This window comes from Caretta caretta, chromosome 17 (assembly GCF_965140235.1).
Source record: "Caretta caretta isolate rCarCar2 chromosome 17, rCarCar1.hap1, whole genome shotgun sequence".
Lineage (NCBI taxonomy): Eukaryota > Metazoa > Chordata > Testudines > Cheloniidae > Caretta > Caretta caretta.
This window is the reverse complement of record NC_134222.1, coordinates 18,181,226-18,207,766: the sequence shown is the minus strand read 5'-3', so window position 1 is coordinate 18,207,766 and position 26,541 is coordinate 18,181,226. Positions and strand designations below refer to the sequence as shown.

Sequence of the window (26,541 nt, the reverse complement as noted above, 5' to 3'; positions counted from 1 at the left end):
CACCTTCCTAATGAGACCCAGGCTGCAAGTCCCTAAGATCTCAAAAGGGGTTTGGTTATTTGAAGCACAGCCTCACTCTGAGCTATGGGAGCTCCTGCTTGTCACACACGAGGAGCCAAAAACCTCAAGAGTCAATATGGTACCTTTAGAACAGCTGATTTTTAACAAAACTCTAGTTTTCCACCCAAATTTGATCGGAGAGCGTCCCTTTTAAGTACTGTGACACACAAGTGGGTTACCAGTAGTGGGGATTGAAGCCAGGACCTCTGGATCTAAAACAATGAGCCTCTACTACCTGAGCTCAAGCCAGGTCTATTAGCTTAAAGACTAAAGACTGAAAGCTCTATATGGTCCAACCATTAGAGTGGCACAAAGACTGGGTTACAATATAAAAAGATGGAATTCAATAAGCATCTGCTCCTGAATCCGGCACAAATCTTGATATAAAATATAGATCAATCTGCACAGAGATGAAACACACGCATATAAGTGCTACATGAATCATATTTTAAACAAAATTGGTCATTGTACTGTAAGTCCCTACCTTTGTAAGAGGCTAATATATGTGAGAAAGGTCTCCCCATTTTCATACAATATGTATAGTGGATATGCCAATACTTCCTCTCTCCCTCGCTGCCCAGCTATGTTCTTTGGAACAGATACCAGAGGCCCAAAATCAAATGCCACTGCAGTCTCTCCTAGTGATGCTGTGTACGCTCTCCTGGGGAAGGAAGAGAGACAGACCAAAAATTACAGTTAGTGATGACTGACTGCACACAATTATTGGCCTCATTTCAAGTAGCATTTACTGTTACTGTCAGGGTTCCTTCCCCACTCTGATCTCTGGGGTACAGATGTGGGGACCTGCATGCAAGACCCCCAAGCTTATTTTTACCAGCTTAGGTTAAAAACTTTCCCAAGACACAAATTCCACCTTGTCCTTGAACAGTACGCTGCCACCACCAAGTGATTTAGACAAAGAATGAGGGAAAGGACTACTTGGAGTTCCTGTTCCCCCAGAATATCCCCCCAAGCCATTACACCCCCTTTCCTGGGGTTGCTTGAGAATAATATCCTAACCAATTGGTTACAAAAAGTGAACACAGACCCAAACCCCTGGATCTTTGGACACCGAAAAAAAAAAATCAGTTCTCAAAAGAAGAATTTTATTTAAAAAAAAGAAAAAGTAAAAATCCCCCCTGTAAAATCAGGTTGGAAGATAACGTTACAGGGTAACGAAAGATGCACAAAACACAGAGGAACCCCCTCTTGCCTTAGCATCAAAGTTACAACAAAACAGGGATAAATCTCCCTCCAGCAAAGGGAAAATTCACAAGTTGAGAAAACAAAGATAAACTAATACGCCTTGCTTGGCTGTACTTACAATTTCTGTAATATGAGAGACTGGTTCAGAATGGTTTGGAGGACATGGATTGATGTCCGGTCCCCCTTAGTCCCAAGAGCGAACGAACACAGAAACAAAGAACCCAAAACAAAGCCTCCCCCCCCCAGATTTGAAAGTATCTTTTGTCCCCATTGGTTCCTTTGGTCAGGTGCCAACCAGGTTATTTGAGCTTCTTAACCCCTTACTGGTAAAGAGGAATTTTAGGCTACCCTTATGGTTATGACTGTTACATTAGATAAATGTGATTAAGATTTTACAGTTATGGATCGGTCCTTTAGCCAACAGTATTTTCTGCAATAGAAATCTAAAGACGGGTACTGCCCCTCTCTTCAATTAAATGCATATGCTAGAGTCTCATTTCCGGGCTCCAGGGACTCTGACTCACGGGCTGTTTCAAAAGAACACTGCATATGGCATCTTACCTCCCACCTCCACTGAGCCTACTGATTTCTTACTCCATTTCTGAAACTCAGCTAACAGCCAGCCCAAATATGTGCCACTCAGAGAGGTGAGGATGTAGTGGTATTTTCAGTGCAATATATTAAGCCATGGCTTGGCTGTTGGAGAGCAACAAGTTTCTCCATTTCAACTAGGTCAGACACAAGATAGGAAGGTAAGCTCCACCTATTACATTCTCTTCCCAGAAGCCCCTTTTTAACCTTTGTTTAAGACATTATATTAACTTTAAAATATTTTGCTTTTGTTGCTCCCTCTAAAATGGTGAGGTGGGGAAAAAACAAGTTCAGCTACTTTGCTGGGAAGAGGAAATAAAAAACAAGCTATGGAAAAGAAGGAAATAAGATTCCCCCTGCGAATTTATCACAACACTTTATGCCATCTTTTCTCCAATCACTTTTCCATCTCTACAAAAACACATTTGGTACATCAGCAAGTTTATCCTGTTCAGAGCATTTCAAAATCTAAAAACTGCACAAACCCTTTATTGAGCATTAAACTCTCCTCCTCAGCATCTGAAAGAGCAATCACCTTCACAGGTGTCTGCGGCACCTTCAGACTGTAAATCCTAGAAGAACAATGAATACTTTCATTAAGTCATTAACTTCATACATGACGAGTCAGTACATCAGTAGTTACCATCCTGAACTTTTCTATACTATTTTTATGTTGTAATTCCACTAATAAGCATGCTTACACATAAGACAACATAGTAAACAACTAGTTCTTGTACTAGAAAAAACATTCAGAAGAACAAACAGAAATAGGTTTACCTTATAGTGTTATCTGAAGTCAACAGCACTACATGAGGTTCTAATGTCTCACTGGGATACCAGGCCACATGTTTTAGGGTCAGGGATGTCAAACTAGTGAAGAACCTTTCAGCAACAGGAATGGTGCTACAAAAACAAATTTACACCGTTATAAAAGGCACACCATCAAAACAAACTGCTTTTATCTTATAAGCATTTATAACCATCACCATAGACAGATGTTTTAATCCTGACTAAAATATGTGTTAGCATAAAGAATGGTTCTCTCCCTATCCATTCAAGTAACTAATGAGTGGACGAAACAAGTGTGTTAACCCTTGAAATCATCTATTAGATGTACTTGTCAGAGTGCTGCTTCTGTTCTAACAGATGTTTGGACCCATATATCTATCACACCTATTTATAAATCAGGAACAGAATAGTTTCATTGTATGATCACTTCCACAAGTGTTTGAAGGGATATGCAACAACTCAAAAATCCTAAATTATTGTGGTCATGTTACCATGGCCACAAAATGCAGGCATAAACAATGACATGTTTAACCCAAACAGATGAGAAGAATCAGCAGCCTGAAGCAACACAATGTGTCAGCTATACAGCAGCAATGGTAGAGCTGGATCCCAGAGACTGAGCCTTTGTGGCCTGGGGTCAAAACATCCCACGTTGCATGACACTGCTTTTTACACTGTAAATACAAATACATGAAAGACTTATGATCCCCCTTTCAAACACAGTTTTCCCGTTGCTAATTTGGTACAAGTAAAAGGTGCTATTCTATTTCACTTATTCAGGTTGAAGTTCTCCATTTACACACAAAATAATTAACATGTGAAGCAGTAAGGCACGCTAACGTTCCTGAGCCAAAGGAAGCAGCATTAAGGAGGTCAAGTCTCCCTGTCTATTCAGTCCTTAGACTCTTCCAAGACTGCCAACAAAAGTGATGAGGATAGGATGATAGTTCATGTGATAGAAATTCCAAGTCACAACAAAAAAAAAAAAAAATTTTCCCCTGGGGCAGGTTATCCCATAACTACCTCCCCACAGGGTTTCTTGTGCCTCTCCTTAAAGGATCTATTATTGGACACTATCAGAGACAGGGCAGTAAACTAACTGGACCACTGCCTATATTCTCATGCAATGCGAATATTTTGACCATTAGGAATGAGGATGAGAAACCTATTCTATCACACCGTTTCTCCGGTATCCCAATTTGCCTGTGAGGCACACTGACGATTTGAAAATTGTGTCTTAGAAGGTCCTCTGTGACAATGCTCATTGAATTTGTGGAGGCTCTTAGCCCCATAATCCCAACTAGCTTTTGACTCAGCTGAGAGCACGTACTGTACCTCTCTCAGACCAAGGTCTCTTATCAGACCAAGGTACTCTGCTCCTTATATATGAAACTCTTCTTTCATATTTTCTGCTCTGTATCTTACACTCAGCACATATGTTATATCTTTTTGCACAATTTTATTTGATTGGAAAAGACCAGAGGCTCACACATGAAGAGTGTCAAAACAGAATGTGGTTAAACGTCTGACTGAAATATAACCTACCTACAATTAACTGTTGGTTTTCCACCTTCAAATTCTGAGTTCTTTCCCCAGCGCTTAGGCAATTCCAGTACCATCAGCCCTTTAATGCCTATGAGCGCCACATGATGCTGGGTGGGACTTAACAGGGTTTCATAGACCTCAAAAAGGGGTGGATTTATGCAGACCAGGGTCTGAAATTTAAAAAGTTTCAGTAAAACACTAATACTAATAAATAGGTTCTTAAAAAGTACTAAATAGTCATGACAGGTTTCAGAGTAGCAGCCGTGTTAGTCTGTATTTGCAAAAAGAAAAGGAGTACTTGTGGCACCTTAGAGACTAACCAATTTATTTGAGCATAAGCTTTCGTGAGCTACAGCTCACTTCACGAAAGCTTATGCTCAAATAAATTGGTTAGTCTCTAAGGTACCACTAGTACTCCTTTTCTTTTTGTAAATAGTCATGAGTTAACATTATATTAATTATTTTGGAAACATTCACTGACTTGTAAACAGATGGGACGGGACAAGACAGGGAGGGGCCACCCCCCTCAGTTCCGGCCCAGCCCCCTTAGCTCCACACACCTCAGACACACATTTCCCACACCACCTGGTACTGGCCCAGCCCCCCAGGCTCCATGCCCCTCAGACACCCCACACCACCCGGTACCAACCCAGCCCCTGCACTCCTCAGACACCCCCCAAACACACTGCCTCCGCGGATCCTGCCCAGACCTCCTGGCTCTGCGCCCCTCAGACCCCCCAGTACCTGGTACCGGCCCAGCCCCCCTGGCTCCGCGCCCCTCAGACTCCCCAGTACCTGGTACCGGCCCAGACCCCCTAGCTCCGCGCCCCTCAGACTCCCCAGTACCTGGTACCGGCCCAGCCCCCCTAGCTCCGCGCCCCTCAGACCCCCTCCCCCCAGTACCTGGTACCGGCCCAGCCCCCCTAGCTCTGCGCCCCTCAGACCCCCTCCCCCCCAGTACCTGGTACCAGCCCAGCCCCCCTAGCTCTGCGCCCCTCAGACTCCCCAGTACCTGGTACCGGCCCAGCCCCCCTAGCTCCGCGCCCCTCAGACTCCCCAGTACCTGGTACCGGCCCAGCCCCCCTAGCTCCGCGCCCCTCAGACCTCCTCCCCCCCCCCAGTACCTGGTACCGCCCCAGCCCCCCCGGCTCCGCGCCCCTCAGACCCCCTCCCCCCCAGTACCTGGTACCGCCCCAGCCCCCCCGGCTCCGCGCCCCTCAGACCCCCTCCCCCCCAGTACCTGGTACCGCCCCAGCCCCCCCGGCTCCGCGCCCCTCAGACCCCCTCCCCCCCAGTACCTGGTACCGGCCCAGCCCCCCGGCTCCGCGCCCCTCAGACCCCCTCCCCCCCAGTACCTGGTACCGGCCCAGCCCCTCGGGCTCCGCGCCCCTCAGACCCCCTCCCCCCCAGTACCTGGTACCGGCCCAGCCCCTCGGGCTCCGCGCCCCTCAGACCCCCTCCCCCCCAGTACCTGGTACCGGCCCAGCCCCTCGGGCTCCGCGCCGCTCAGGCCCCGCAGGCTCAGGGTGCAGAAGGCGCCGAGCTCCGCGTCCCACAGGAACAGGTCCGCGTCCAGCCCGAAGATCAGGCTGCGGGTCGGGCCGGGCGGGCTGGGTCTCTCCGCGCTCTGCTCCCGCAGCCGGCACAGCACGGCATGGTGCGGCAGCGCCGCCCGCCACTCGTCCGCCGGCTCCCCCTCGGCCGCCATCGCCGCCACCCCGGAACAGCGCCGCCCTCCGCCAGCCAATCGCCGGGCAGGGGCCGGCTGGCTCCTCAGAACTACCGCTCCCAGCGTGCACCGGGCGGGGGCGCAGAGCGGGACTACAAGTCCCAGCGTGCACCGGGCGGGGGCGCAGAGCGGGACTACAAGTCCCAGCGCGCACCACGCAGGGCCGCGGCTGCGCTGGGTTGTGCGGCCGGCATGGAGGCGCTCGGGCAGCGGCATCGCGCTCTTTACAAGGGGGCCGCAGCCCCGCCCTGGAAGGAGACCTACCGCCGGGTGAGGGAAGGGTGCCCCCCCCCCCCCCCGCCGGTAGAACGCGGGGGAGCCCAGCGTTCGCGCACTGGGTACATTGTAACGATTTCCCCATCCCGCGGCGGGCCGTTCTGCGCGCTGCCGGCCGACCCCCACCGGAGCCCCGCTCCTGGATCCCGGGCTGGCTGCAGCTGAAGGGCGGGGGGGCCGGGGTCCCTCCCCTGGGCCTGGCCCGGTGTTTTACTGGCCGAGGTTGGGAAGGATGCGAGATCCAGGTGGCAGGATTCCCATGCCCACAGGCTGGGAGCGGAGCAGCCCTGCCCCGGGTGGGGAGACCTGTTAAGAGGAACAGTTACTTTACAGTACCATTGGCACCATCTTGCAGAGCGGGAAACTGAGGCACGGAGGGATTGCGTGCTCAAGTGTAGGGCTGGAACCCAGGGCTTCTGGCTCACCAGGCCAGCGTTTATGCGCTGGGCCGTGCTGTCTCCCTAACACCATTTTCGAGGCTAGGAGTATGGGCGTGTACCCGACACGGGTCACCCGTCCCTGATGCCTGTCCCTTATGTGGCGCGAGGGAGACCCTGGTGCCCGTTTACCTTAAGTGCACCAGGTTGCAGCTCTTTTCCGGCTCCTCCTGCACTTCTCCCCTGACCTTCTCATGCATGCACACCCTATATATGGCCCCACAAAATCACAGGACCTTCCTCTTCAACCTCCTCCGAGCGATGTGGCCATCTACCACACCAGGGAGAGGGTTTTGGCTGAGGGGGTTCTCTGCAACCGTGGGGCCTATTTCCAATCCTCCTCCTGTTCACGCATCCAGGCAGAGCGCCTCTGGGTGGCTCCCTTGATACCTTCGAGGAGCAGTGGATGCTCTCTGCTCTGGTGTCCCCTTCAGGTTCCCTTTTTTTGACCCTTTGACCTTCACACCTGCCCTTGTTATTTTTTTCTGTTGTCCCCCATAATCATTTAGTCCTGGGCTCATTGGCTCCTCCCCCTAGGCTGGGGGAGGGCCCTTTAGCCATGGGTGGGCTTGCATCAGCCAACCTCCCCAGAACCCAATAGGACCCTTTTCAAACAGATATAAGTTGGCCACTGCTTTGCTTTCAATGGCACCCTGAAAGCGATCTAGAAGGAAGAGTTGAATGGTGATCTTGTGGGCTTAGTGGCAGTGGGGGGAGACAGGATCTGTTCTGATGGGCAGCTGGTGAGCCTGAAGCCCTGTAGGGCTCCAGAACAAGTTTCCTAGCTTCCTACTGCCAGTAGGACAACCTTGAGAAATAAATATGGTCAGGCTCTGATTTCAGGTCAATTCTCCTACTACCAACTTAACTTCTACCTTACCATCAACTCCAGATTATTCTTAAAAGAGAGAGAAGGGAATGGGGACAGCACATACAGCTGGCTGATAGCAGAACAAGTAATTTCTAGCCAGAAAAAGCCAAAGAATTGCCAGCCACGTATGTATCTGAGTTGAGGTCTGGCGACACACATAGGGGTTGTCATAGCAGCACCATAAAAATCTGTGTCCCTGTGTATTAGAGACTGGGCAGAAAATACAGCTGTTTCCCTTGACTTACTTTCAGAATGGAGAAGTGAGATCCCATCTGCCCAGCCAAACTGGATTAAACCTGAGCTCTTGGCCTCCTGTAGACCTATCTGCTAATGGTCTAGGAGCCTGACTGCTCTCTGGTTCTGCCTATCTGCTCCAGCTGGGACTTCTCAAAAACCATGTTACTATTCCAGTCCTGTAATTTCTCAGTTTTTTTTCAGTTACATCCCTGAGCTGTAAAATCAGTGTCTGGTTGCCCCGTTGTCCATCCAAAAGAAGAGGCATGACGCTAATGAATCCTGCATCCTCTATTTTGTCTTCTCTCAAAGCGCTGTGTGGAGAGACTTAAAAACAGTCGTGCCAAGCTGCTGGATAGATACCGCCAGGCTGGGGAGAATGTGCACTGCCATGCGCCAGGTGCTCTTCTCGTGCAGGAGGTGATGGAGGAGGAGTGGCAGGCCTTGCAGTCAGTGAACGTCAGCCTGCCCTCCCTCAGGAGAAAGGAGGCGCTGTCACAGGTCAGTGAGCTGGATTCTTGCGCATCATCTTGGAGACTCCCTATGCGTGGCTTCCCCATCGAACGACATTATAAACTGCATCTCCATCCTCAATCAGAGAAACATTTATTATTAACATTTATAACACTTCAGTCCCTCTAATGGGCCTGATCGTTCCTGTTATGTGCAGGCCCTTACACTTTCAAAAGCCCGTTTGCTTTAGGGCTCCTCTTTAAACTCTCTGGGCTTCTCTCTGCTAATCAGGTGCTACCCATCTCAAGATAATGTACATCTATTGTTATTTATATCTAGTACCCTTCTCCCCCACTACCCAAAAAGGTACGTAGCTGTAATGCCCTGCTTTAAGGATCTCATGCCTCTGGCTGGTCAGGATTTGCACAGCTCCAAAGTTGTGAGCTGCTTCAGCCATATGAGTGGAGGATCCAATATCAGGAGCTACTGCCACTCAGTCCCTTGTAGCTAGGAATGGGAAGTTCCCTTCAGCACCAATTGCATGTGAATCTTGTGATTCTGGGTGGTTGGTTGGTTTTTTTGCCTGGTTTTTAAAGATTAGTGTTATTTGTCTAATTTCTTAGAATGACACACCTACAAATGGATATAAAATGTTAAGGTTTGACGTTAAAGGGGATTGGAGCTGTATTTCCTTGAAACTTCTATCTAGCTTTAAAGGAGTCTGGAAACCTCTGCTTGCTAACTGTAAACAACCCATGGAAGTTGAGTCACTTGTTTGATTACACTGGATTGTTTTAATGCAGTACTGTCCTGCTGATGTTGTGAAATAATGCTTCCCCACTTGCCTTAAAGAGAGGAATACTGATCGATGTATGTTTCAGGTGTTGGAGGACCCCGATGAACTAGCAGTACTGGAGGAAATCCAACAAGAGTTGATCTCACAAGGTAGCTTTTCAAAAAACATATTCTTGATATTGACACATGCCAATACCCTACGTGAGTCATTTTTAACCTTCCTGAAATCCTAGTCATCCATTTATTTGAAGCTGAACTTTCTTCTTGGTTTGGAAATCACGTGATTTCCAAAGGACTCTTTTAAAAAGATCCATGATCTCAGATGCTTTGGGATCCTGGTAGGTGGTTGGATGTGATTGGTAGTTTTGCTTTGTTACAACTCCAAGAGTTGAGTTAAATCATGGGATGTGTGAGAGGCCAATGAAGAACATGAGCTTGGACTGTTAGCGAGAGCTTTAGTTCCCTTGTGAAGGGTTGGAAGATCCATTGCTGGATAAGTAAAAATGTCCCAATATTTCCATTAAGAATAGAAAACATGAAGGTTATCTGTGATACAGAACAAGTGTTCTGAAACCTGATAATATATAAAATATTTGATTTTTGCCTCTCACCCGAATTTGACTTTCCCGTGAGCAGTAAATGACCAAATGACAGTCGTAATGGCACACAACAGATCTCCTTTTGTATCCTCTGAAATAAGAGTAGTCTGAGCACAGAACCGGAATCCAGAAGCTTCAGGCTCTGACACATCACGATCTCTGTTTCCCTATCTATAAAATAGGAGGATGTGAGGTGCAGTTGATTAATGCTTGTAAAATTTGAGATCTTTGGATGGAATGTGTAGTAGGCAGTTAGATTAGGATCATCTAAAGGTTTTCAGTGGGCAACATGAGTAAAGATTTTAAGTCAGAATCCCCTAATACTTTTGCAGCTGATCCAAAGAAAGACAAGTTACAAATAGTGACTAACCCAGATTTCTCTCTGCCTAGCCATAGCAATTTCATATTGACATTTGCCTTAGGTCAGTAGCCAGTGACAATTGTGGGTGTTTTTTTTTTTAAACAGAACAGTTGACAATAGAAGAATATGAACGGAGTCTGCAGTTCGACCAGGAGTGCCTCAATGCAATGCTTGACAGCTTGGACACAGGCAACAAGATTATCTGTCCTGTGTGTAAAAGGTGAGGTGTGTTCTGGTCATCAAATGCTATATGTTAACTAACTCACCAGCCAGTAGATCTTCTGAATTCACCCAAGTATGTGATGTTGTCAAAGCTTAAACATCTTTTTATGCATGCTTTGTAACAGCTGGTGATTGGCTGATGAAGTCTAGCTTCATTCATTCATTCTTGCTGTAATAAGTGAGAGATAAGTGAAGAGATCCAGTTATCACTGGAATGCAGTGAGCTGTGTAACTCAGTAGGCCTTTAACAGCAACATGCTGTAAGAAGTTACGGCCAGACCTCATATTTTGTGAGTAACATGACTTGAACACCTCAGCTTCATGCCTCTCTTCCATACCATTCATTGCATGAAGCATACTGTTGGGTATGCTGATGATCAAAATAGCCTTAAGTGGTACAGGGGATTCTGCAGTGAGTTGACAGTCATTCTCTGGCTGGAGATGCAGTTTGGCCTCTTGCATGGAGGAGAAAAAAAAAAAGCAGACCTCTTTCTCTAGTAAGGGTTTGATTGTTACAGTTACTCAGAAGGCACAAATCCGGTGTGTGAGAGATGCTTCCAAAATCTAACTTCAGTCTTGCTGGAATTCAGTGTTTTCTCTTCTAGTTGTCAGTCAAGGTTATCACATTGTGTTCTATTTCTAGGAATAACCTGACTGTGATGAGTCATTTGGTTTTATGCCAGTGTGGATTATACATCAGCGCACAGGTAAACTATAATTTAAGTGTTGTAGCACCTCAGAGTTCTGGGCAAAGTTGCCTCTCTCATGAATGCTGGTGACATAGAGCATTCGTGTTTTTGTGCCCCCCTGTCTTGGTCCTATTTTGCACCCATACAAGCTTGATGGGAAGATGGCTGTGCAGAGCTGTGGTTCTCAAACTGGCCTGTAGAGCCCATCCCAGAAGTCCATTGAATGGAATGATTGGAAAACCAAGCAGCAGGGGCCTGGGAGAAGATATGAGCCTATACATTCTCTCTCCTATTAAGCAGCATATCGAATAAAAAAAAAAGGCAAAGAAACCCAGTGTAGTAGCAGTTTGCATCTGAAGTGAATTATCCAGCATGTGGCGCTGTGCAGTCAGAAATGCTAGTTCTGAGTTATGTAAACTTGCTGCAAAGTGAAAAGGAGGACTTGTGGCACCTTAGAGACTTTATTTGAGCATAAGCTTTCATGAGCTACAGCTCACTTCATCGGATGCATTCAGTGGAAAATACAGCAGGGAAATTAAAAGCACAAGATGAGTTTCTTAATCTATTTCTGTCTCAGGGTATGACAGAACAGAAGCTCCGGTCACTTCTAGAAGACAGTGTAACAGAACATGGTCATCAGTGTCTTCACAATCCTGAGTTCTCCATCACTAGTGGAATGGAGGGAGAAACCAATCTTCTCATGAGCTGTCCGGTGAGTCTAAATTGCCAGGGGAGTCTTGGGGAAGCTCCCAATTCACGTGTGCTTCTCCATGTAGTAGGCAAGAACAAATCAACCTATTCAACTTAAAGGTTGTGCTGCTCCCCCTTTGACACCCCCATCCCACAGACACCCCTTTCAGGAAGCTTCTGGGTTTGCAAAAACACGGCATTTTTGTGAGGAACATGACAGTATGGTTTCATTCCATTTTCTAATTTGGCTAGTTGTCCTTTACATGTATGATATGCAGTATGTGTTTCCCATGGCATGTAACACAAATGGAACTATTGGGTTAAGTAATTTATCTCCTGAATAAACAGGCTCTTTTACTAAAATCAAAGATGTCTTTATAAGAATATATTTTTTAAAATACAAGTTACTCTTCATCTTTGTTTCCTTTTTTCTAGTTGTCTCGCCTTAGACAACCTAAGTGATACGGGCTCATCTGTGTTTTACTTTCTGGTTCTCCCGCACTAGCAGTGTGGCAGAGTTGGATTGCAAACACTGCAGGGAATACTTAAATTTAAATCCACAAGACTACTTTTCATTTCAGTAACAAGCTGTGAAACCATTTTGATGTCAGCGTACTGAAAGCTTGTTTGTAGAAGTCCCAAATGTTAGGCTGAAATCAACATAACCTTTAGACATAGCAGGGTCCCCTCTTGAATTTCTCCCTGTGCATAGACCAAACCAAGGCTTAGTCAGAGGTACCTCTTAGCATTAGTGCCCATGAGGCTTGACCTTGTTCTAGTGTTACAATTACTGTTGTATAGTCTATACCTGTAAGTGACTGGGCCCTTTCTTTTCTAAAGGTCTGTGACTCTTGGACAGTCCTCCTGTAACTACAACCCTGCTGGGGTTTCTCTATGGAAAGAATACACTAGTAAGATCCTTCCTTCAGCCTCTAAGCAACTTGGATGGCATCCTGCACATCTTTTCTTTTTATATTTAACTGTATATAATTTTGTACTTTAATACTGGATATCAAGCAATATTGGCTTAATCTGCACTTTTGATAGCTGAATAAATATTTGAAATGAGATGTGGCTGTTCATATAAATGAGGCAAGCCTCCCCACAATCTTGAAGTCAGCACAAGCCTTCCCATAACTTACTGCTGCCTCTCTAGCTTTTCATTCATTTCCTGTTCTGCAGAAAGAACAGAAGGGGCTCTGCCTGTCTCAGCTTGTGTAGTTACATGTGACATACTTTAGAGCAGGAGGTGCCTGCTCCACAGTTGATGGAAAATTTCAGTTGTGAAATGTAAGTGAACATACACAAAGAACAAAGGTACCATTTTAGACAAACTGGCACTTACAAAAATTACACTAAAGTCTCCCCTCTCACTGGCTCTAATGTCCCCATCATTGCTACTACAGCTGAACCCCTGACCTTTCATAGGAAAGGCTTTAATACATACCAGGTCCAAACAGTAAAAGCGTATGTGCAAGTGAATAGAAAGTGTGATATAGCACATCTTTAACCTCAACCTTGAGCCAGACACAAGCTATGACTAGCATGCAGTGACAAATGTGAAATGACAAAAACTCAACCATCACTTCCTTTTGAGTGTATAGGGTAGTAGTTTAAAGTAACAGTTATGATACAGTAGTGCCCTCTTTATCAGAGTAGGGCAGTCACATCTTATGTTTTCAGAATCACTGATGTGACAGATCCATGCTCCTGGGGAATATGTCTGGTAGTTTTCAACAGGACTGTGATAAGGGTAAACAAAACAACCTAGATGCACTCTTGATCTCAAATGCTTCAGTTATAGCACATCAGCCCCAACCATTCTAAATAAAGATCACTGTAGTTTTGATTTGGTGTTGACTGAGTGAGCTAAACAGCTGGCATATAGAAGAACTCATGCAAGTACAGCTAATTGAGCTGCCAGCTGGGTTATGAAAAACCCAACCCAAGGATGGAGGGTTCCTATGTTTATTTAACTTGTATTAAACAATGTATTTGAAAGATTAGATACTAGAAATAGAATATTTTAACATGTCAAGGAAAACAAACATTGATAAAAAATGTTAAGTAACCAGATAAAGGGTAGTGCTCATCTGAAATACTACAGAGTCTGTGCATGCTTAACATTAACCAATATGAGCTGGGCCTTCCAAGTTGTCAGGAACTCAACCTAGTTCCTGTAATCAGAGTTTCCTTTCAACAGTGCAGTCAAATTAATCCAGCGAGCCTAGTTTTACTACATCATATTTAGAATCCACTGATGCCAACTATTTATCCAAAAATGAGGAATAGGGGCAAGGGAGAGGCATCTTCACAATGCACAAGTCTGCCTGCAAGATTTGTCATGCAGGTATCTAACCATTAGGAAGGGGCCTGAGAAACCAACTCCTATAAGATGAAAGTCAGTGTTGGCAGCTCTGTCATCAGTCTGGATAAGATCTGAACTATTCATCTAGAAACAATATGCTTCCCCTCCTGCCTTTAATCACCTTCTGTGTTAAGGCAAATTAGTTTAACAGTAATATTTTATAGACTACCATAAATAAAATGCAGTCTGTAAATTTTAAGAACTCAACTTCCCCGCGACCAGCAGAAAGGCATCTGTGACTTTAAGTATTTGCCTCTGACCAATTTACACCACTTCTTAACCAGCAACAGTAAAGCAGAAAGAAAGGTTTTTTTCTTGAGCGGATTTTATTCTTCATGTCATTATATCATGTTTCTTAATTGTACAAAAATACCCAAAAGGGTGTGAGAATGACATAAACTTAAAATCCAGGCTGCAACATAAATTAAATTTGAAATGCAATCATTGATAATCATTTTGTTTTCCATGATGTGTTTATCCCACTTCGAAGTTTTAAACTTACTGGTGGTATCAGCTGCGGGTAAGAGCACTGCTACAGGGTATCCATGGTTAAAGGCTTTGACTTTTAATTTCCCATTACTGACATTTGACAAAGCTTTTAAGGTCTTCAAGGAATCTAATGTACTCCTGGTGCTCCAGTGCAGTGCTGAGCTCAATTAACTCATCAGCAAATGTGTTGTCCACTCCTCGGTCAGCCAAGAAATCCATTAAGTGGTCATACAAAGCCTGCAAGAAATTATTAAACAAAGGATTATTATAGATAAGCATTGCTTTTAAATGCCCTTTTGTATTTCATTTTCCACTCGGAAGAAGTGAATGTCTTTTCCCAAAATGGATAAAACCCGTTCCCTTCCTCACAGCAGGCCTGAGCTAGGAGCAAGATTTAAAGGAGACCTCTAATGGATGGATCACATTTATTTTCTACTAAACTGCACCCAACTGTAATACTGAGATGGTGTGATGACAATGTAAGCTAGTAAATCAAGTCTGTTGAAGACCATCTGCATCACCAAAAAGCCTTTTATCCCATCCAAGATTCTCTTTGTAATGCTGTGTATTTAAAGTTCGGACACAAGTTATTTTCAATACTGTCTGGGCAGCATGGTCAGAAGACTGGTACCAGAGGTACAGACCTGTTCAATTAAGATTCAGTTCCTTTCCAAATTATACATTGCATTTTTTCATATTCATGTATTTTTAGAGTTGCAAGTAGACTTGTGTGATAATTCCCCCCCCCCAAAGAACACATTTTGTACTAAGCAGTAAATGCAAACCAGGGATGTAGAAGACCTTCCCCGTTGCCAAATCTGATTGTGTATGTTTTAAAAAAACCCAAACCTAACCATCAGCATCTCAACCTCTGGCATTATCAGTAGGACTGTTCCAACCAGAGAGTCACACTTCTTGATACAGGCCTAGGCCTGAGCCTGCAAAAGGACTTGCACATACGAACCCTTCCTCCAACATGGATTTCCAGTTAAATCACTGGCATTTAGAGGGTATCAGCAGGTGCCTGGTGAGGTTTTTGGTAAATACACAAAAATATGCATAATAAAATGTGCCAGTAACACACAGACAGAAGAACATGCATGAGTGTCTGCTAACTTTACCTTAAATCATCTGTCAATTTTTCACACAACTGGGATAATTTCACTAACAGATACTCAGTCCATTCTACAGATGAGCCTGCAGACCTCTCACTGACTTCAATTTATCTTAGGTACATAAATGGCCCCCATCACAGTAGTATCTGAGCACCTCATAGATCTATATTCATCTTCACAGCATCCCTACAAGGGATAGCAGTGTTGTTATCCCCATTTTACAGATAGGGAACTGAGGTACATAATTGCCTAAAGTCACACAGGAAGCCTGGGGCAGAAGTAGGGAATAGCAAGGACCCTAACCACTGGACTCTCCTTCTCAAAGAGAGCTCCTCACCAAGAAGCAATCCCAGGACAGGGTTCCTGGTGACTATATCAACATCTAGAGAGAAAAATCAAGTGGGATGAGTTGAGCTAAGCTCTAATGCAGTCTAGCGTGCTACGCGGGTTTTAGCTGCACCTACCCAGTCAAGAGAGTCTGTGCTGAGAGTGTAGTTGGTGTCCTTCCAGTCTGATTCTCCAGTGGGCTGAAAGCTGACCTCCCGAATTGAGAAAATGTCACTCTCCTCCTCTTCCCCATGTCCAATCTGACACAAGAAATGAGATCTGTGAGGAAGAATTGCCCAAACTGGAGAGCACCTTCAGCCATTACGTTCTGGATCAGGAATGTTATTCAGCTGGTAAAAGCTATGGAGCCTAACACCATATGACTGACACATGGTAAAGCTGTGTACACTTGCAGTTTTTGCTTATTAACATACTCAGGAGTCCCTAGTTCGCCTCTTGCTGTGTACATGTGGTAAGGACACTTGCACAAAGACACACAAGTTGCCATAACGGATCAATCCACCATTATTTGTTGCCCATTATCCTGTCTCTGACCAGTGGCCAGTACCAGTTGCTTCAGAGGAAAATGTACAAAATCTTCTAATAGACAATTCTGGAATATCCCAAGAAGAAGATTCCTCCTAAATGTTGTCAACTAGAGTCTGGCTTATACTATGAAGCACTAAGATTTATATCCCTTCTAAGGATTTTATTAAGGTGTTTTTTTTTTTGTTTTTTTTAAAGTCAAATGCAACTGCAATGTTCTCAGCAGAAAAAATGTCTAACTTATTTTGGAATTCTACTACTCTTGGTCTCAATGACACCTAGTGACAATGGATTCCACAAGTCAATTATGCATTGTGTAGAAATATATTTCCTTTTATAAGTTTTGAATTGCTGTCTTTCAAGTTACGGTACACTGCAAAAGATTGCTGCTCACTTCCTTCTGCCTACTTTGTTCAGCAGAAGCTATTAGAACAGAGGAAAGCAAGCAGCTATACTTAGGGAAGTGAGATCAGGATATACAGAGTGGAGTGGAACTTCCCGGCTCTGCAAACACTTAAAACCTTTTATTGTGTCGCACTGAACAAGATGGTAATAGGACTGTGTATAGATTATGGAAGATGATATATGTTGTACAGCAAAATCTTGCCTGATCAGACAAGAGGAATAAGATGATGGCAAAATCATGCCACAGTCAGGAGGATAATGTGTACAGAATCAGAGTGCATTGTCCCTCTCAACACATAATTACCAGTGGTTCACTTCCTCCAAATCATGATACCTACCTCATCCTCAGGATAGTGGCAGTCAAGCACAAGAGTCTGTTTGGGATCATCTTTTGTTACTTCTACAACAAAGTTAGGAGTCGATGTAAGTTCAGGCTATGAAAAGAAAGAAGAAGATCACGTTAGCATTGGACTCCACCTATGCTAGGTAACTACTTTCTGCACGAAGACCAGTGGGAAAAGCAGGTAGTGCATAAGCCAACTGCTACAAACCTCAAACTGGTTTGTTTTTAAGACACTACAGAGATTCCTTGAATATGTCTAATATCGGTGTTCACAGCAAAGCAAGTTTTTACCTCAAAACCATCACATCACTCACTTTAAAAGTGGTAAGTGATACTACTTACTAACTACTGTAATACCGGCTGATTAAATCCCACCATCACCATAAATATAGATGACTTTATAAAAGATCAAGGGGTGTGTGAATATATTTATGGATTGAGATTTTTTTTAACTGTACTTCATCACAGCAAGTTGCAAAGGTAGCCATAAGTTCAAACATCTGAGTCCCTTCATCTTAGCTACAAAGGATCCTCTTGTATGGGCACATTTTAGGCCTACCAGGTGTCTTTCTTCCTTTGATATTGCAATGAGAGGGTAGTTAAATGGTAGACCAGGCAAAAGCCTAATGTCCTGCTCTACTACAGTGTACTTATTGAAAGGGTACATAAAGGCTGTACATTTACCTCCTGTTCATCAGCTTTCTGTCCTTCTTGTGGCTCTTCATCAAATGTTGGTGGAATGCTGTTGTTAATGTTGAATGTAACTGTAATCCTTCAACACAACATAACAAGAGGATGAGATTAAATACCAGATAAAAGCCACACTAGTTGAACAACTGATACGGCTCTATTCCTGCTCACAAAGTTTCAGGTGCTTATTCTATCTGTGATGTCAATAACGGGGCCTGAAGTACATTATGTGCTTCACTGAATTTCCCCTGCACTTCGTATGGTGTGCTACTCTTAAGGATAAATTTTAAGATAAGACCACTGCACAAAGTTTAAACCCCATAAGTTCCCTGTATTTATGAACGAATGTATTCTCAGTTTACTAGGTTAAAATCTTGTTTCCTGTTCCCCCCTAGAGTGAAATGGTGCCATGAATCCTGAGAAGACACAGGGCAAGCTACAATGGCAGAGTATACCACATTGCTCTACAGGATGGAAAAATAAAGTGACTTCAAAGCTTTTGTAATCTCCACTTGGCCTGGATGACAGCACAAAGTGACACTGGGAAGCAGTACTAAGTTAATAGCTTTTCATTAACACAACATCTATCATGGACAAGACGTGCTTACCCTGCTTCACTGGAATTTAAACTAAGTCCTTATGTTCACTGACAAGATCAAATATCAGCTCTGCGAAAAAACCCATCTCACGCTTACCTCTCACCAGCTATTTTCCGCAACAATTTGGCTTCAGTGCCATGCACTTCTAGCTCCCACCCTCCAGACATCTTGGGCAGGGATTTATGTTTCTGGATCTTCTTCTCCTCTTTAATTTCATCTATCAGAAACTCTGCAAATGCTTTGTCCCCTGGGAGGAATAAAAAGAGATGAAGATATTAAAACACCTGGGTTAGAGAAATATTGTTCCCTACTGGCTAGAAGAGAAAACGAAGTTAGGCCTCCAGGATTCTATTTCTAGTTTAGTCACTGACTTGACCAAATAACGTCTGTGTACCTCAGTTTATCCTGGTATAAAATGGTGATGGTGGGGAGGTAATACCACATACCTTATACTAAGGTTACAAGGCCTACTAGTTCATAAAAGAGTTTATAATGTTCAGCTGAAAAGCACGATACCGAAGAGGGCAAAGAATTAAAGTGTGTGCAGAGTGATGACGTGTAAGAGCTCGTAATTTGCCAAAGGGGCTGAAGTTCTGTACAAAGAGTTAAATAACAAGTCTTTACTAAAATACATTAAAACCTGTTCTTTCAATACATACAAGTATTGATACAGGTACAATACACGAGGAAAAAAGCACCTAAATTATTAATGAAGTGAGCACAAGAACTTGGATGGAATCACTGGAGTCTTAAGCAGGGTTCCTAGTGACTACAATGGACCTCATGCATCAGAATCTGCCCTACAGGGCCTAAGTGTGAAGTCAGAGGGTAATAATCCCAATGTACCTCCATGACTGAGACTTGATTACAATACAGATAAATACCTGTTTTACCATCCATCCAAGGAGCTCACACTGCTTTGCAAACATTATGTTTCATAAACCCCTTCCATAAGGCAGGTGAATTATCCTTATTTCACCACTGGGTTTGCTGAAGTTAACGCGGGGGAAGGGGGTTGGGGAGGGAGAAGAGAGACAGGCCTGACAGATAACAGAAAAGTTAAGTTTCAGAGTAGCAGCCATGTTAGTCTGTATTCGCAAAAAGAAAAGGAGTACTTGTGGCACCTTAGAGACGAACCAATTTATTTGAGCATAAGCTTTCGTGAGCTACAGCTCACTTCATCGGATGCATTCAGTGGAAAATACAGTGGGGAGATTTATATACATAGAGAACATGAAACAATGGGTGTTACCATACACACCGTAAGGAGAGTGATCACTTAAGGTGAGCTATTACCAGGAAGGGGGGGGAGCCTTTTGTAGTGATAATCAAGATGGGCCATTTCCAGCAGTTGACAAGAACGTCTGAGGAACAGTTGGGGGGGGGGGGGGGGTGTGGAATAAACATAGGGAAATAGTTTTACTTTGTGTAATGACCCATCCACTCCCAGTCTCTATTCAAGCCTAAGTTAATTGCATCGTTTGCAAATTAATTCCAATTCAGCAGTCTCTCCTTGGAGTCTGTTTTTGAGAAAAGTTTAGTGACTTGCCAAGGTCACACATTTTGCCAGTGACAAAGACAGGACCAGAATCCCACAGACCCAACTCCCAGTTCTGCTAGAGTGTACATAAATCTCCCCACTGTATTTTCCACTCAATGCGTCCGATGAAGTGAGCTGCAGCTCCCGAAAGCTCATGCTCTAATAAATTGGTTCGTCTCTAAGGTGCCCCAAGTCCTCCTGTTCTTTCTGCTAGAGTCAGACATCTGCCACCCATCCCCACCCCGCACCTGGATGCCCAGGAGACTCTGGGCCTAGGGACTGCTGGGATGCGGAGGACACAGGAGCCCCGGGACACGGTCGCGCCCCGAGGGCACATACCGGCTTTCAGCTGCGCAGTGCGGCCGAGCGAGAGCCCAGGAGGAAAGCGCAGGCCGCCGCCGCCAGGCAGGGAACATCCTGGACACACACAGGGGCCGCTCACGGCGGCGGATCTTCCGAAGGAGGGAGCCCGGGCCCTCCACCGCCCCGGCCCGGCGGCCAGCCCCGGGCCGCAGCTCGGAAGCGGAGCGTCCGCCGGGGCGTGTGACCTGCGCACTGACCGCCCAGGCCAGGCAGGACCCGGCGGGACGGGCCCGCCCCGGGCCTAGGAAACCCCGCTCTTCTCCCAGGCCCCCCCCCGCGGCGCGGCCCGCCCTTACCCTCGGTGTGGAGGCCGCCGCAGCCGCAGGACACGCCGGCGGGCGAGGCCCGCGGGGGCCGCAGGAGGCCGGGCCGCTGGGTCCCGGCGGCGCCCCCGCGGAGCAGCCAGAGGCTGCGGGTGAAGGGGCGGGCGTCGCAGAGCAGGGCCGCGGGCCGCCGCAGCAGCGGGGCGGGCGGGAGGCGCGGCGGCAGCGGGCGGAGGGCGGCGGCGGCGCGGAGGGCCCGGGCCAGCAGCATCCTGCCGGGAGCGCGAGGCCGAGTGAGGCGGGGAGGCGGCACGTGCGGGAGCAGAGGACAAGCGCCGGCCCCTCCCCCGGAAGGGCAAGACGTCATCACCCGGAAGCGTTTCTCCCCCCTTGGGGGGGGGTAGGCCTCGGCCTCGGCGCCGCGTGGGCACGGCCTGGGGGCGGGTCCCGGGGCGGCAGCAGCCGCCGCCGCCCCCAACCCCTCGGCCTGGGTGGGGCTGGAGCGCCCCTGAGCCCCGCGTGCGAGGCGCTGTACAAATGGAGCCAAGAGTCCCCGCCCCGCGGCTCCATTTAAGAGCGTCTGGCCGGCTGGAGTGGGCCCACGCGCTACCTATGGCGAACCTCTGCCTTAAAGGCTTCCGGCAGCCGCTCGCTCAGCTGCGCCCTGGGGTTCCCAACTTTGGCTGGGCCTGTTCCTGGAGGTTTCATCACATGACATAATCTTCCGTAAACGATTAACCCTACAGCGTCCATGGAGAGCCAGAGGCCCAGGAAAGCAGTGGACGCATCATAATCCCATCCCCTTGTCTCCATTTCGGCCTTTGCTCACACAGGTAGCCGCTGAGCTTGGTTCCCACCGCCGATGTACCGTAGGGGTGTGAAGGCTGAGCCACAGGAATTCTTTCTTCCCGCAAAAAGCCAACACCCGATTTCAGCACAAAGCAAGTGTAGGCTGCAGGAGAGAGTAACCTTAGCCACAGTTTTCAAAAGTGACTAGTGATTGTGGATGCCAATTTGAGATACCTTCAAGTATAGGCAAAAAGAAGAGGAGGATTTGTGGCACCTTAGAGACTAACAAATTTATCTGAGCATAAGCTTCCGTGAGCTACAGCTGACTCACTGAGCTGTAGCTCACAAAGCTTATGCTCAAATAAATTTTAGTCTCTAAGGTGCCACAAGTCCTCCTTTTTGCGGATACAAACTAACATGGCTGCTACTCTGAAACCTTCAAATATAGATGGTCAAGGTCCACATTTCTTGGTCAAAGTCCAGACTCCAGAGAAAATAATGAAGATAAATAAAAAGATGTAAGGGTCCACTTAAAAGCATCTGGCAGGCTGGATTTGGCCCCACGGTCTACCTATTGAGTATCTCTGCCTTAAAGGCTTCAGGCAGTTGAACAGCCACTGAAAATTACAACCCTTTAATGCACTTCAAGCTGGTCACCTACAATCATGCCTCTTCAACTTTTCATTCATTTTTGCAAGTCCCCTTAAATTTATTTGAAAATAGAAATAAGTCAAAAAAATAACCTAGTTCTAATATACTAATATTAATTTTAAAAGAAGGACTGACCAGGGGACATACACCCTGGCACAACACGCTGACTTTTTGTATGTTAGTGATGTTACCCTCTAATGACCAGCTCTCAAAAAAAAAAAAAAAAAAAAAAAAAGCTCCAGGAAAACACATTTACAAAAGGACTTTAGGTCACGACAGCAAAGCGATGCTTAGAATAAATCATCATGTTACAAGAATCCAAAGTACAAAAAAAAGAAAATCACTATAGAAAATTATAATTTGTACCTAAACATACCATGAGGTACTTTTAATAGCCACTTAGCTCAGGCTTTGAAGTGAGGAAGCTATGTATAGAACATAAGACAACAGCTTCTTGAACTTGGAGTTTAGCCATCTCTTTATTATGGGAAAGTCAAATGTACAAATTAGTTATTTCTGAATGGATCTCCCATCCCCCACCCAATCCCCAAACATATTGTTAATAGGCTGTCCAAATAAAGTGTGCTTTTATTCCACTTTCCCCTACAGATGCAGAGTTTCTGTATAAACACAGGAATAATTATATACAGTGCTTGATAATTCCCTGCGGTTTGTACGAGTTACAACAACTGAAGTAGCAGCATACTGTTGAGATGCCATCCAGAATTGCAGCTGGTCATACATAGAAAGGTGGCAACTTTGCCCCCAGCCCCTCAGCATGTTTCTTACCAGCAAGGATACAGTGAGAGGCACAACCAAGGGATACATTTATACATTTTCTCTAGACCCCTGTAAAAATTCAGTATCACCCTGTCTGGAAATAGATTGATACACTTCACTATTCCTGGAAGCAGAGGGGAAGATATTCTAGGCATACTGTGTAAATGGAGTGCACCTATTTACAGTAATGCTGCTCTTAGGAACCAGTGATTTGCAGATACTTCGGAGTGTAATTCAGGTTTTAAAGAGAGGTATTTGTCATAGATTTCACTGGTGAGGACCAAGGTAGTCAGAATAATAGTAGCCTGGCGAGAAGGCATATTGCAACATACTGTGTAATTGTGAAGAATTTAACCAGAAAAAAAAAGTTCAAGATAGAAAGCATAACTTCTCCCTGTAGATCACACAGTGAAGTCAACAGCTTATCTGTTCACAAGTTTAATGGGTTTTCCAATATGATTCTATCCCTGAGCAGCACCATTGAAACTTTTAAAATAAAAAGTAAAATTGATGTTTGAAAAATACAAGAGTAGACTACACCATTTTAGTCAAACTGGGATATCCCAGAGCAGCTCATGTTAACTAATCACATTCATTAATAAAAGTTTCCCATCTTCCCCTTTTAGAAATCTAATCTGTTTTAATTCATCTCATCCTAAAACTGAACAACTCAAACTGTGCAAAGAGATTTCTGCTGAAACTAGAAGTTGCTCTCCCAGAGAAGTTATTTTAGAAGTACTCATAAGGATATAATTTAAAAAATTCTTACAACTTTTCTAAGTCCCCATTCAGTCATAATAGAACAGTCCATTCCACTCATTCAAGACATTACTGGGCAAGTAATATTTGGACAATCAAGTAATTAGACTGGCTGAACCTGCCTTAGTCCCTGTATAAAACACAGGATTAAAAAATAAGATTGGTTCTTATTGCCATTTTCCTTCAGTGTAGAATCTGGCCACTAGATGCTATGATGCTGGATGAAGCCCAAAATACCGAAGACAGATGTAGCATCCTAATCAATGTTGACATGCTACAAATGTCTAATGAAGGACAAAAATAATCAAGAAAAGCAGAAAAATACTGGTGTAAAACTGTAATGGGGGAAATAAATATCTGATGATTAAAGAGCTTTTGAAGGAAGTCTGACTGCAAATAACATCTTCATATTTTTTTTCTGGAAAGTTTGCCACAAAATAACCAGATGAGCTATTGCGAAGGATAAGACTTATTGTGATCTGCTATCTCCAAGCAGCGAACTTGGAAGTTTTAACGTGGCCAAGGAAGGAAGGATGAACAAAAGGTGTGTGGGGACAGGCATGGTGGAGGGCAATTTCTCTGCTGCCAGAGTTCTGGGTTCAGTCTGGAACAAAGTCTTTGTTTCTGCTTTGAAATCTTTGGCTGCCATAACAAAGAAAATCTCTTCAGGCAAAGACTGGCACAAAAATTTCAGATGGCAATATACAGAAGTTAACAGTCCAAATTCAACCCCCCACACTCACGCACATACTGAGGAATAATAATGTCTCAATAGCAAAGCAGAGGAAAACACTGTACTCAGAAGACAGCTGGTTATAAAGTCAAGTGGCATTTGGAGAGAGGAGATGCATAATAGACCATTGCCAAACTCAACATCAGTTAACAGTCTGATTGGCTTCCTAAGTAAGAAGCAAAGATTTCTTTAAAGATCTGTGCTTTGTGGGAATGCTGAAAAGCAAGTATGGAAGATATTGATGATTCGTTAGACCGTCCGCCATGTAAAGAGCCTGGGATCTTTATACTTCTTTCACCATCTCAGTTGTAAATATCTGTTTTACCATGTGCGGTTTTATGACTCTTCTATGGATTACACAGTTATAAATTGCTAGAAAAATATAACTAGTCATGCCTGCCCAAGCAAGACTTAGATTTCACGATAGCTCGTTGCCAAGTAGCAGAAACATCCAACTCATAGGGGAAATGTTACCCAACTTCTTTAACAATACATACTACCTATAAGAGCTCTGCAGTGGCTGATCCTCTCCTTAGATTTAACTGTTGGCACTTTGGTGTGGCCATATGGGGGCAGCCGCAGAAGTGTTTTACTTGCATGGCACCCAGTTCGTTACATAGCTACATGAAAACGAACTGGATGATGGAGACTAATTTTGTTTAAAAAGACACAGCTAGGCTGGTGATGCAGCAATGAGAAACTAACAAAGCATTTGAAAGACATGCCGGCAGTTTCTCTGCTAGCAGACCATATGGGTTACTGATCATCCTCTCTTAGTGGCACTTCACCTCTATCAGCCCCGCAAGGTTTGTCTAACAAACAGGCACAGGTGATGAAGAGCTGTCTATTCAGATAACTCTGTACTGGCTTTCAGATGGGTCAAACAAGGTGGTGAAAGTGACATCAGGCAGAAAGATGTCCGATGAGGTAAAATACATTAGCACCTCCCTCCGAAAAATGTACATTTAAAAAAGGTATTTTTGTCCTGTTAATATAATTATACATAGAGATTTAAAACTTTCTGACGATAAAACCTGCGAAGGATACAAGGGCAATTGTCAAAAAATCCCAGGTCTGCTCAGAAGAGTCCCCTTGGGGCTCTCATTGCTTCATACACAACCCCATTATACCTCTGTTTTAAAAATTGGAATCCAAGACCATCACCCCCACCCCCAAATATACACATATATATATTCACAAACATACTATATACATGTATAATGTTCCCCTTTTATCTATTAACTGTCGTAAAAGATGATTGTTCTAAGCCAGTGCAGCAACAGTGCATGAGGTATGGCTCTTGCAGAGAAGCCATGTCCTGTACAGTCCTACCGGATTGGCGAGGCAAAGCTCTACTGTTCCTGTACATTCGTTACAAAAATCTGATCCCGTGACCCTAGGAATCCCCCACAGTTAGCTCCGTGGCACCAAGGGTGGGTCAGTTCTTGGCTGCTCTTAGCTTCCTGCGGAAGTAGTCGGGTGCGGCATCACACAGCCAATCTGCATCCACCACGCACAAGTCCCTCATGTAGCACTTGTTGGTGTGAAGCAGCTCGTTGTACGTTACGCAGGCTGGCTTGCAGTGGAAGAGGACTGAGGAGGGATGGATTGCCACCAGCTGGTGGGAGTCTACGGTGGCATAGGTGCCATCCGGCTGCAACTCTGCAGTGTTCATGAAGAGGCTGTGAGCCAGGCAGCGGCGGATATTCCCCGTGTCCGATCGGGAGGACTCCATCGGTAATGATAGCTGGTTAGTAACGAGAGAGAGAGCGAGAGAGATGGCAATCCCTTGTGTGTTGTGCCCTGCAGCTCAGGATCAGATACCCTACTAACCTCACACTTGGTAAGGCAATTCACATCTTTTCATGTATTTATACCAGCTCCTGTATTTTCCACTCCATGCATCTGATGAAGTGGGTTCTAGCCCACAAAACCTTATGCCCAAAGAAATTTGTTAGTCTCTAAGGTGCCACAAAGACTCCTCGTTGTTCCTACTAACATTAAATCTCATAAAACAAGCCTGGAAGAGTCTCACGGTGGGAGTGAGACTGGAATCAGGTGGCTTCTAGCGCAACACAAAAGCCCACATCACCTATCGCTTTCTGGCATCCGTTCCGATAACTGTGCATGCACACGTTTGAAAAGCAAATATGGTACGACCAAAAGCTCAAAAGGAATGGGAATTCCAATTCAAGCTTGGACAGCTGCCGTTGTGAGTTTGCAGGACGCTGCCC

The 26,541-nt window shown here is 45.2% G+C and overlaps 4 protein-coding genes across 12 annotated transcripts in view; 1 reads left to right on the top strand and 3 right to left on the bottom strand.

Moving 5' to 3' along the window:
- The window catches only part of NUP88 (nucleoporin 88), a 28,807-nt gene extending 22,876 nt beyond the window's left edge, over nt 1-5,931 (bottom strand). For all 4 annotated transcript variants that reach the window (XR_007353206.2, XM_075120822.1, XM_048824485.2 and 1 more), the window contains exons 1-5: nt 5,663-5,931; nt 4,192-4,361; nt 2,635-2,760; nt 2,343-2,429; nt 545-721 (exon numbers count right to left, since the gene is read on the bottom strand). Coding sequence is in view for 3 of the 4 variants with exons in the window: in XM_075120822.1 (XP_074976923.1) it covers nt 545-721; nt 2,343-2,429; nt 2,635-2,760; nt 4,192-4,361; nt 5,663-5,899 (797 nt within the window). In the remaining variant the exon portion in view is untranslated. The remainder of the gene's footprint in view (nt 1-544; nt 722-2,342; nt 2,430-2,634; nt 2,761-4,191; nt 4,362-5,662) is intronic.
- A 125-nt stretch (nt 5,932-6,056) lies between these two features.
- RPAIN (RPA interacting protein) lies at nt 6,057-18,981 on the top strand. 3 transcript variants are annotated; one of them, XM_075120686.1, is made up of 8 exons: nt 6,057-6,190; nt 8,051-8,239; nt 9,073-9,136; nt 10,052-10,166; nt 10,812-10,875; nt 11,435-11,569; nt 12,388-12,458; nt 18,226-18,981. In XM_075120686.1, the coding sequence occupies exons 1-7, from the start codon at nt 6,113-6,115 to the stop codon at nt 12,415-12,417; spliced, it is 675 nt and encodes a 224-aa protein (XP_074976787.1). In that variant the 5' UTR covers nt 6,057-6,112; the 3' UTR covers nt 12,418-12,458; nt 18,226-18,981. The 3 variants fall into 3 exon arrangements, with proteins under 3 accessions (XP_074976787.1, XP_074976788.1, XP_074976786.1); XM_075120687.1 differs by lacking the exon at nt 12,388-12,458; XM_075120685.1 differs by lacking the exon at nt 18,226-18,981 and having other exon boundaries at nt 12,388-12,615.
- On the bottom strand, nt 14,223-20,977 carry C1QBP (complement C1q binding protein). The gene is made up of 6 exons (XM_048824486.2): nt 20,629-20,977; nt 18,526-18,676; nt 17,825-17,912; nt 17,136-17,231; nt 15,984-16,106; nt 14,223-14,641 (listed from the first exon to the last, which is right to left on the bottom strand). The coding sequence occupies exons 1-6, from the start codon at nt 20,960-20,962 to the stop codon at nt 14,492-14,494; spliced, it is 942 nt and encodes a 313-aa protein (XP_048680443.2). The 5' UTR covers nt 20,963-20,977; the 3' UTR covers nt 14,223-14,491.
- Nucleotides 20,978-22,495: 1,518 nt separating this feature from the next.
- DHX33 (DEAH-box helicase 33) overlaps nt 22,496-26,541 on the bottom strand; it is a 28,775-nt gene continuing 24,729 nt past the window's right edge. For all 4 annotated transcript variants that reach the window (XM_048823715.2, XM_048823713.2, XM_048823712.2 and 1 more), the window contains one exon: nt 22,496-26,054. In XM_048823715.2, the coding sequence (XP_048679672.2) occupies nt 25,746-26,054 (309 nt within the window). In that variant the 3' untranslated portion in view covers nt 22,496-25,745. The remainder of the gene's footprint in view (nt 26,055-26,541) is intronic.

Excerpts from the sequence above, each read along its gene's own strand:
- RPAIN (XM_075120686.1), top strand. The coding sequence starts at position 6,113 with ATGGAGGCGCTCGGGCAGCGGCATCGCGCTCTTTACAAGGGGGCCGCA. Across the intron at positions 6,191-8,050 it reads GGAAGGAGACCTACCGCCGG|CGCTGTGTGGAGAGACTTAA; the intron begins GTGAGGGAAGGG and ends CTTCTCTCAAAG. Across the intron at positions 10,876-11,434 it reads GATTATACATCAGCGCACAG|GGTATGACAGAACAGAAGCT; the intron begins GTAAACTATAAT and ends TTTCTGTCTCAG.
- C1QBP (XM_048824486.2), bottom strand. The coding sequence starts at position 20,962 with ATGACGTCTTGCCCTTCCGGGGGAGGGGCCGGCGCTTGTCCTCTGCTC. Across the intron at positions 16,107-17,135 it reads GCCACTATCCTGAGGATGAG|ATTGGACATGGGGAAGAGGA; the intron begins GTAGGTATCATG and ends TTCTTGTGTCAG. Across the intron at positions 14,642-15,983 it reads GCACAGACTCTCTTGACTGG|GCTTTGTATGACCACTTAAT; the intron begins GTAGGTGCAGCT and ends AATTTCTTGCAG.